The sequence below is a fragment of the Alnus glutinosa genome, chromosome 3 (assembly GCF_958979055.1).
Source record: "Alnus glutinosa chromosome 3, dhAlnGlut1.1, whole genome shotgun sequence".
In the NCBI taxonomy this organism is placed as follows: Eukaryota; Viridiplantae; Streptophyta; class Magnoliopsida; order Fagales; family Betulaceae; genus Alnus; species Alnus glutinosa.
Genome location: NC_084888.1, coordinates 31,378,693 through 31,388,733, shown reverse-complemented (window position 1 = coordinate 31,388,733; position 10,041 = coordinate 31,378,693). Strand labels below are relative to the sequence as shown.

At 35.9% G+C, this 10,041-nt stretch overlaps 1 protein-coding gene across 1 annotated transcript; it reads left to right on the top strand.

Moving 5' to 3' along the window:
• Positions 1 to 5,134: 5,134 nt before the first annotated feature.
• LOC133862528 (protein NUCLEAR FUSION DEFECTIVE 4-like) lies at positions 5,135 to 7,412 on the top strand. The gene is made up of 2 exons (XM_062298360.1): positions 5,135 to 5,496; positions 5,584 to 7,412. The coding sequence occupies exons 1-2, from the start codon at positions 5,268 to 5,270 to the stop codon at positions 7,137 to 7,139; spliced, it is 1,785 nt and encodes a 594-aa protein (XP_062154344.1). The 5' UTR covers positions 5,135 to 5,267; the 3' UTR covers positions 7,140 to 7,412.
• Positions 7,413 to 10,041: the final 2,629 nt, after the last annotated feature.

Sequence of the window (10,041 nt, the reverse complement as noted above, 5' to 3'; positions counted from 1 at the left end):
TTTTTTTTTTTTTAACATGGAAAATTAGTAGTTTCTTGAATCTTAATGTGATTGACAGGGTTACAGGGCCTTTTTATTATTATTATTTTATTGTTTCTTGAATCTTGATGTGATTTACAAGGTTAGAAGGCCTTTTTTTTCAATCCACATCAAATAGAATAAAGATGGGTGGTTAATGATGGTTTGACTACGTTATTCTTCATTATTATCCACCGCCTTACAAAATAAATTAATATAATTAGGTCTCATTTGCATGCACGCAAAGTCAGATAGATTGTTTACGAATATGGATCTTGTGTTATTTCCTGACCCAAGAGAATGAGCAAACAGGGATGTTGAGAAAAATTGAGCCAAAAATTGATGTCTTTGAATCGCGTATGAATATTATCTTTACGCTCCTATTAAAAGGAGTTTGTTGCCGAGTTACAAAAAAATTTACTTTCAAGAAACAACATAGTCACCAATTACATAGAGCAATTATGAAGTTTTTTCTTAAGAGTTTATCTACAAAATTGTATATTTAACTTGAAAGAATATGAGAAATTAATATGTGAAATTCGTATGATAGATCTCCTATTTGTAGATTTTGAAGGAGCACTTACGAAAAACCACAACTTTTCAATCTTAAATGTGAGTTAAGATTTAGAAGTTGAATTTGTTAAATTCGAATAGAAAATAACAGCTAGCCTAACAGTTATACCTTATCTCGTCCGACCAATATTAGTTTGAAAATCCCTTCGCCATTATATATATGCACCCCCTTCTTTTTTATTGAGAATTAAACAATGGGCCTCTTGGGCTAAGTTCTTGTGTGAGACGCGCACACTACTTCCACGCTCACGCTTGCCGTGAGCTCTCCTCTATAAGAAAGAAAACCGGAGTGCTTTTGCAAGTAAGGGGCTTTGAAACCATCGCATCTAATTCCATAGGACTTATCCTTACCATTGAGCCATCAAATCATATGTACGTATTTGATATCACAATCTAACAAAGTTTATAACAATTCCTCATTTAAATTGTGATCTTAAATTGCCAGTCAAATACTGATATTCTCATGCAGGCATACAAGAACGTATCTTTCAATTTAAACCTTCAATTATTATAAGCATTTCAATTTTCTAACAAAGTCAATGGTGGCCTAAACTTAAACAAAGACTTTTACGACAGACATGATTCTGTCTTATTTTAACAAAAAAACCCACCTATTTAATTGTACTTATCCATGTGCATGTTCCATTCTGGTTTTTCATTAACATTTACAAAACTAAAACCTTAAACTTTTGCTCAAAGTTGTCTCACTTCTTATAGTCATATATGTGAGGTTCCTTTTACCGTCTTTGTTATTGTAGGAACTTACAGAATTATTGAACTTCATTAAGAGTGTAACATTCATCATTCATTTATTGTAACAAAATATTACGATCAAATGGTCAAATTTATAGTGATTTTAATATCATTTGATCCAATGGCCACGAAATGTAATCCCTAAATCCACTTTAATATATACACACCATATAAATCACGAATTAACCATTCCCAACGGTGATAGAAACGTTCAAATTTTTCTTTATTATCACTTCTGGAACAACTTCTCATGATCCTTCTACCAAAGGTCTCGAGTTTTTGAATGGAAGTCATGATGCATCATCATCTCAGTCAACCGAGCCTTGGTCCAGGCTAGCTAGCTAGTATAATCAACTTCAAGTGCAAAGTATATCTCATAGCGCCCAAAGCCCTTGCATGTGACGCATGTCGTGGGTGACTAGCTCTCTTCTCCATCACTTCATTTTGTTGTTAATTGAGGAAGATTCCTTTTAAGCTATAAACTAGTTAGGGTCTTTGTATCAAGCCAAAAATGGGGACCAATCTTTCTTCTTACACTTCAGAACTATGAACCGACTTGAAAGAGAAAAATCTTTCAATTAAATGAATATAAACTTTAGATATAAAATAGATTTCATAATTAAATTGAACTGCCCAAAATAAATAATTTTATTTATTTCTATTAAATAAATCTAACACTTCCTCTCCTCTTGTTCTTACAACCCATTTCTTGCTCAGTACTCATCCCTCTTGCTCAAACGCTACCCGAATGGGTCTTTGATGTGGGGGACCTGAGTCAGAAGATGCTAAGTTGTCAGATTGCACATTGATGGCGCTGGATTACCTGGAGCAGGCAGATCAGCGTAAGATTGGTAAGAAATCGTGATTTAACCTAATTGGAGCAATTTTCGAGTACACTGCAGTATTTTGGCCATAACTTTGGCTACGAGTATCGGATTTGCGCATATGACCCCAATTCGAAAAGCTCTATTTGGCGCACAAGTCGTGGCCATGAGCTATGCTCGGTGCGCCTCGTTTTGAGCCCAAAATCCTATGTTTTCCTTTCCAAAACCCTAATTTTAGATTTTTTTTTTCTTTTATTTTAACTTTTCGTTTATCGATTAGGAGGTGATTCTGAGCCCGATTTGGGCCAGATTTTTGGCAGCCGACTTATTTTGTTCTATATTTCGTTTTAATAAGGTTGTTTGGGTTTTGCCATTTTTGGCAATTTTCAACTATAATAGTCCGGTTTGTAGGCGTTTTTCAACAAATTATTTTGATTAATAATATTTCTTCTCAGTGTTTTGGGGTCATTATTCTGTTTTCTTCCTTGCATACTACCCATTAAATAGCCTACAGAATAATCACTATTATGTCCGACGTCAGTCTTTTAGGAAGGCTTTGCCACTTCAACTCTGTTTTGCCCTTAATTCCTCTGTTTCCCTCCCTCAGTCTCTCCCGCTCTTCTTCCGCTCTTCTATTTTTCTCTCTCACTTCGTCTCTCCCTGTTTCTCCTCTTCTTCTTTTTTTGATGAACTAAAAACTTTATAACCAGACTCAGCAAATTACACTCCAGTCAAAACTGGATTCAAAGTTCCAGAAGGAAACTACAATCAGGAAGCGTGCAAACCAGCAAGCAACCTAGAATACAAAGCTCAACAATAGAGCTAACAATCAAATAAAACCACAGCCTTCACAAAACAACCAAAACAAGCACAGCATCACACAATATCAGGAACAAAGTCCACACCAGACTTTGTTTCTCCTCTTGTTCCCTTTCTTCCATGTTTAACTAAAGAAACTTAATAAAAGGAAAGGGCAAGCGGGTTTAAAGCGGAGAACGCGAGAGAAAGAGTGAGATTGTGAAGGTGAAGAACACCTTTGGCCTATTTCTTCATGCAAAGCTAAAGAGGCCGGCTACCAAGTCCCACCTCATGTGAAAAGCGTCAACGTACCAAACAACAACTTCTTCATGCACCTATTTTATAACTGTCAGCTAACAAAATCTATTGTTCATGCCGCCCGTGCAACACTTCAATAGCTAGGTGTACGTCTTGAGCTTAGGTGTCACTCCCATTCTTTTAACACTTCATCAACCAACCATCAAGTTTGCTGTCATAAAATTTTTGCAGGAATCTATGGATCCTCCTAAACAAAGTGAATGGATCACTATAGCCAAAAGAGCCCCAAAAGCTGTCAACCTTACCATTATCTAAGAGTAGTACAGTAGGTGTCTTTATACGCAAAACAACCATAAACTTGATTGTTTTCTCCAAGTGGAATAGGATATACGTCATCGTTTTTTCTAAAGCTCGATCTGTTGCTTGTTCGCTAGCGCATTACGACTTTTCAGCCTCCGTTTGCTGGTCCATGTACTTTTGTATATTGATTACGAAGTGCCAAGCATTTATACTTCGCGAAGAGTTCCCGGGCACACTCCGAATGGTACTTCTCTTTCGAAATCTCATCGAAGCCGTATAACTCTTCATTCCAAGGAGTATACTCGTCGTAAACTTGGCTGTAAATAGGAAGGCCGGCGATTTCTTCAAGTCCCACAAGGAAGGAGTCTTCCCAGGGGCTGCCTTGGAGCCCACCTCCAATGCCATTGCATCCAGGCAAATCATACCATACGGCTCATTGATTGACTAGCGCACTAGCTCCCCCATCCCTTTTCCTATCCATAGCAGATTAATTCTGCATGGAGACAAAAATTTGAGGGAGAGATATCGAGCCCCGTTAGATTCCTTGGTAATTTTCACCATAGATAGGATTGACCGGATTCGTCACAGATTTCAACATTCGGGTATTTAGTTAATTATAAAATGAATACTATTTATTTCATTTGAAATGGAGTAAAAGATCCTTGTCCGCACAAACTTGGGTTGGGCTGCCAGCTGTGGGGGGCCATCAATGTTCAAACATATCCTCTCTAATCAGTTGGTAAATATCTCAAACGTGGTGATGAATCTTGCACTGCCTTCAGTATCACCGTTGAACTTCGCTGGTTAATGACAAAAGAAAAGTGATAAGGGAATAAACATTAAAGGTTCCAAAAAATCGGGGTATTGGAGTTACTTTTTTAGAAGATTCAACGCCTCCTTTATAACTACCAGTCATCAATGGTTACTTGTTTTTCTGTTTTTTTATTTTATTTTTTATTCTTTTTTAAAGTATTTAATTGCAGGTAACAATAATGACGACAATGAAGATGAGGATGAGTCTAAAGATAAGAAAATGCCAACTCTTCGAGTGATGGCTGTTGTTTGACTATTAATTGAACAAAAAGCTGCTGTAATGAAATATTTTCTTGACTATTTGAACAATTGTATATGGCTATTTGGACAGAATGTATTGAGCAAATGTTTGGAAGCTTGGATTTAGTTATTCTTTTCTTTTCTTTTTTCTTCTAGAAAAACAAGCTTTTGTAGATAATTGCTTGTTGTCTTAACAGTTTTTGCATGGTTATGTTTTCAGAACAGCTTATATAAACAATATGAAGGGAGTTCAAGCAGTTTAGTTTCTCTGTTTAATAGTGTTTTGTCAAATGAATGATTGAATTTTTGACGTACAAAGCAAAGCAACCTTACATGTAGACAAAAATATTTTTAATAAAATACAAAAATATTAGTGGCATCTTCAATAATTACATTTTCTGGCGTTTACAGAATGCGGTAAATGTCTAATATCTTTTTTATAGTGCATGTTGTGTTTTTGTTAACTTTGGTTAGTGTTAGGTGAAATGTATGGCTGAAAATTTGTCCACGTTTATGATTAAAAGAAATTGGTCTACAGTACTGGGAGTAATCAATTATAACACTTGCTTCTACTGCTGGAACTAGAACAGAAACAATCAGATTTTAAAGCTTTCTTTTCCTCAGTTTTTCATAGAAGCTTATTTGCTATAGTCTTCCAGCCAACACTCGCACCTAAAACAGGCAAAAGAAATGGTGTTTCCTGCAACAGGAGGCGGTGGTTGGGCAGACATGAAGAGTATCACCCTTCAAGTGCTCAAGGGGCGGTGGTTCGTGATGTTCACAACATTTCTACTGATGTCCGTCTCTGGCGCGAGCTACATGTTCGGCCTCTACTCCAACGAGATCAAATCCACCCTCGGCTACGACCAGACCACTCTTAACTTGCTTAGCTTCTTCAAGGACTTGGGTTCCAACATAGGTACGGTTGAATCACTGCTTATTCTAAAAGCTTGACCTCAACACGTGAATGAATGTTCAAACTCACAACCTTTGTATATTTTAACAGGTATCCTCTCTGGCCTAATCAACCAAGTCACACCCCCATGGGTCGTCTTAGCAGTGGGGGGACTTCTGAATTTTTTTGGGTACTTCATGATATGGCTGGCCGTGACCAAAAAAATTACCAGACCGAGCGTCTGGAACATGTGCTTGTACATCTGTATTGGTGCAAATTCGCATACTTTCACCAACACTGGAGCGCTCGTCACCTGCGTTCAGAACTTCCCAGAAAGCCGTGGCATCGTGATGGGGCTTACTAACGGTTATATAGGCCTGAGTGCCGCAATTATCACACAGTTATTCCACGCCTTCTTTGGCGGCGACACCAAGTCTTTGATTTTGCTGATGGCATCTCTTCCGATGGCTGTATCTTTCACTTTTCTTCGAGTCATTCGATTTATGAAGGGTACTCGGCAGCCTAACGAGATCAAAGTTTTCTGCAATTTCCTCTACATTTCACTGTGTCTTGCAGTGTTTTTGATGATTATGATTATAGTACAAAACAATGTCACGTTCACGCAAAGCGAATATGGTGCGAGTGTAGCCGTGATGCTTTTCTTGCTGTTTCTCCCCCTTGCTGTCGTTGTCAAGCAAGAGTACAAGCTTTGGAAGAGCAATAAGAAAGTTGTCAATGATGATCCTTCACCGTTGAGAATAATCACTGATCAGAAGCCAAACCCTGAGGCTTCTCCATCTGTAACACCACTATCATCAAGTGAAGAAAAACAGGCTTCCTGTTGGAAAACAATGTTACAGCCGCCAAACAGAGGGGAGGATTATACCGTACTCCAAGCCCTTTTCAGCATTGACATGTTACTGCTATTCTTCGCCACAATTTCCGGCCTCGGGGGCACGTTAACCGTGATGGACAACTTGGGACAGATTGGAACATCCTTAGGATATCCGCTTGCAAGCATAAGCAATTTCGTGTCACTTTCTAGCATATGGAGTTATCTGGGAGTTGTGGTGGCAGGTGTGGTGGCAGAAATTTTTGTGACAAAATACAACTTGCCTCGTCCTCTTATGCACACTTTAATCCTGCTGTTATCATGTGTTGGTTATCTTCTAATCGCGTTTAATGTCAAACATGCGCTTTACTTTGCATCTATAATCTTGGGGGCTTGCTGTGGAGCACAATGGCCACTAGTTTTCACAATAATTTCTGAACTTTTTGGCCTTAAGTACTACTCTATTCTGTACAATTTCGGGGCACTAGCTAGCCCAATAGGGTCTTATTTGCTCAATGTGAGGGTCACTGGCTATTTATATGACAAAGAGGCTATGAAGCAACTGGCTGCATTGGGCCTCACGAGGCAGCCTGGGGAGGAACTAAATTGTAGAGGGGGGGAGTGCTTTAAATTGTCTTTCATTATTCTTACTGCTGTGACATTGTTCGGTTCTCTTGCTTCGCTTATCTTGGTGCTTAGGACTAGGAAGTTTTACAAGAGTGACATCTATAAGAAGTTCCGGGATGAGGTAAAAGCAGCCGAGACAGGACAGACGATTGGCCGGGATGGAGTTGGACTGTCGGTAGTTGTCGGAGGGGAAAAGGATCTTCTCTGAAATTGAGTGAAGCCATGTCATCAATCATAAAGACCATAAAATTATTGGAGAAGACCCTAGCCTGTTCTCACAAGAGGGGATTAGTATTTGAATAAACTTCAATTAATGAATGAAATGGATTGATAGATACATACTCCCACTTTTGTATTGCAAAGTATATTTTCTTTGTTTTCTTGCAAGACATTTTCTATGTTGATGTTCACTTGTCAAAGAAAAGAGGACGTTCTGTAATTATTTGCATGGCACTATCTGGATTTTTCTTAAAATTCTAAAGTGTGGTCTCAAAAAAGTTACCTTTTATCTTCTCCTAAGTCCCTTCTAATACTTCCCTCTTTTTTCTTTGTGAAAGAAAAATAAAAAAAAAAGATTAGAGATGAGAATTTTGATGGAATTCTTTTTCTTTTTATTATTATTTTACTTAAAATATATAGAATGTTTAACATGACCATTTTCAAGTTCGTTAAATATCTTTTTGTTATAAATAGAGTAGGTTATAAAATACTTCATTTGCATCTTATGTTATATTTATAATAAAACTTACAAAAGAATATTTATATTATTCTTTTAAAAGAATAATAAATATTTAATAATCTTAACAATAGTTTGGTCTCGAAAAATAAAGAGTAATCACATAGATTGTGACACATTATTTGGAAACCAAATTTTAGAAGAAAAATTTGGATACTCTAGTATTAAGTTACCAATTATCCTAAAAGTTTAAGCTGATAGGAAAGTAAATTTAATCACTTAATCAATACTTTAACACTCTCCCTCACGTGAGGCCCAACACGTAGAATATTTAATTAAAATGTAAGGTAAATAACAGAGTTAAGGTTTGAACTCATGACATTTGTCTATGATATCATGTTAAATTACCATTTATCCTAAAAGTTTAAGCAGATAAAAAGAGTAAATTTAATCAGTTAATCAATACTTTAACATTTAGTAACATTTCTCAAAAATAAACTCATGCTCCACAACTGCAAAGAAAATTATCTTTTAAAAGGAAAAAAAAAAAAAAAAAAAAAAGGAAAGAGATTAAAACATATATATATTATTGACTTGGGATAGACAAAGTTGCTATGTCTTTTCACGAGTTCTAGCACTAGCAGCAGTTTCCTTATATCTCATTCATTTTCCTAAATATTAGAAAAACTCTTAAAAAAAAAAAAATCTCTTAAATGAGATTCCCTTATTGTTCCCTAAACTAAGGAAACAAAAAAATGAATCAAAAGTTGTACCTTAAATTTAGGGAAGCAAAAGTGGTTCCTTTAACATTATTTTAATATCTTTTTTTTAAAAAAAAAACTTTCTCTTTCCTCTCTTATTCCTCTAACACCTATTTGAAACAAAATTTCTCTTTCCCGTCTCTTTATCCTCTCTTTCCACTATCATTTAATTTAAAGATTATTTAAATGATACAAGGAAATAATAATGAAAGCTATTGCAGAGTGCATTTAAATAGGGAAGCAAAAAGTGTTTTAGAAAAAAAAAGTTTAAGGGATAGAAAATGGATAGCTATAGAGCTAGGGAGATCATTTTCACGGTCCAAGCTAGGGAAAAAAAAAAAAATGTAAAATCATCCATGTGGTTATATTGATTTGCAATAAGTTTCATACGGTATAAAAATGTTCGAAGAGCTGCTTGTAATACACAAAAATAACAAATAAGTTTTTACTATTAATTTCTATCCAAAATCTTGACAGATTCCGTTAATATGTCACGTCAAATCCAATTATATAACGTCACATGTCCAATTTAACTATTACCTTTTAAAAAAACACTGCCAATTATATATCGACACGGGATGTGAATCGATGGTATGTATGGCAATTCCTCCGTGTTTTTTTTTTTTTTTTTAAGTCAATAATTATAGCGGACACGTATTGTCATATAATTGAATCCATCAAAATTTTCGACGGAATTTGATAGTAATAGCTTATTTGTTATTTTTGCTTTCACGGGAAACTCTAATAACTTGTAGTAGGTCTCCTTCAAGAATAAACTCAATCAATTATATTTCTCAACAACGGTATAAGACTTTGGCGTTCAGTTTCACCAATAATGCTCCGTTGCCCTTTGGAATTCCAAAGAGAGGTGATTAATAAAAGTAACCTATCGGAATTGTTCCAAAGATTCGTCGTAGTCAATCAATGACGGCATTAATTAACGAGTCACCTTCTATCCTTTTCATCAATTTTCTATTTTTCTTTACCAATCACGTAGAAATCTTTGACAAATTAAATCTTATCACGAGTACGAATTACAAACTGACTGGAGACTCTATATTTAACGGACCGTGCATTTTTTAGGCTAGACACCCAAAGGTTGGGGCCACTAATCGACCTGATAGGCCTCTCTTTTCTTTTCTTTTTTCTTTTCTTTTTTTATCTAAACAAAAGGGCAGAGAGACGATTAATTGTAGCTATTCGATTTAGGCATGAACATAGTAATATTTACTCGCTGAAAAGTATTGACAGGAAGGCTTAGACGTTGGGAAGCAGCAACGCTCCTTCAAACCCGATTGAGCATAGCCTAACTCAGCCCCAGCCACCAAGACATCAGTAAAACAACCTCTTTGTTGATTTGTATGAAAAGTTTATTTCAGATGTTTATGTTATTTTTTTCCTTATCAAAGAGATGCATAAGCATTTGCCTTTTTATTATGAAAAAAGTTTTAGAATGCATTATCTTGATACTTCAATTGCAAAAAGAAAAAAGCATTATGTTATTGTTAGGGAAAAATATCTCACATATATAATATATATAATAATAAGGTGGGCCCCTATTAAATTTTATATGGTATAAGCTAAGAGGTGGCCCTATAAAGAGAACCAAGCAAAAGGAGGAGAGGATTTTTTTTTTTTTTTTTTTTTTTTTCCTTTGGACTGAAGCCCACTCG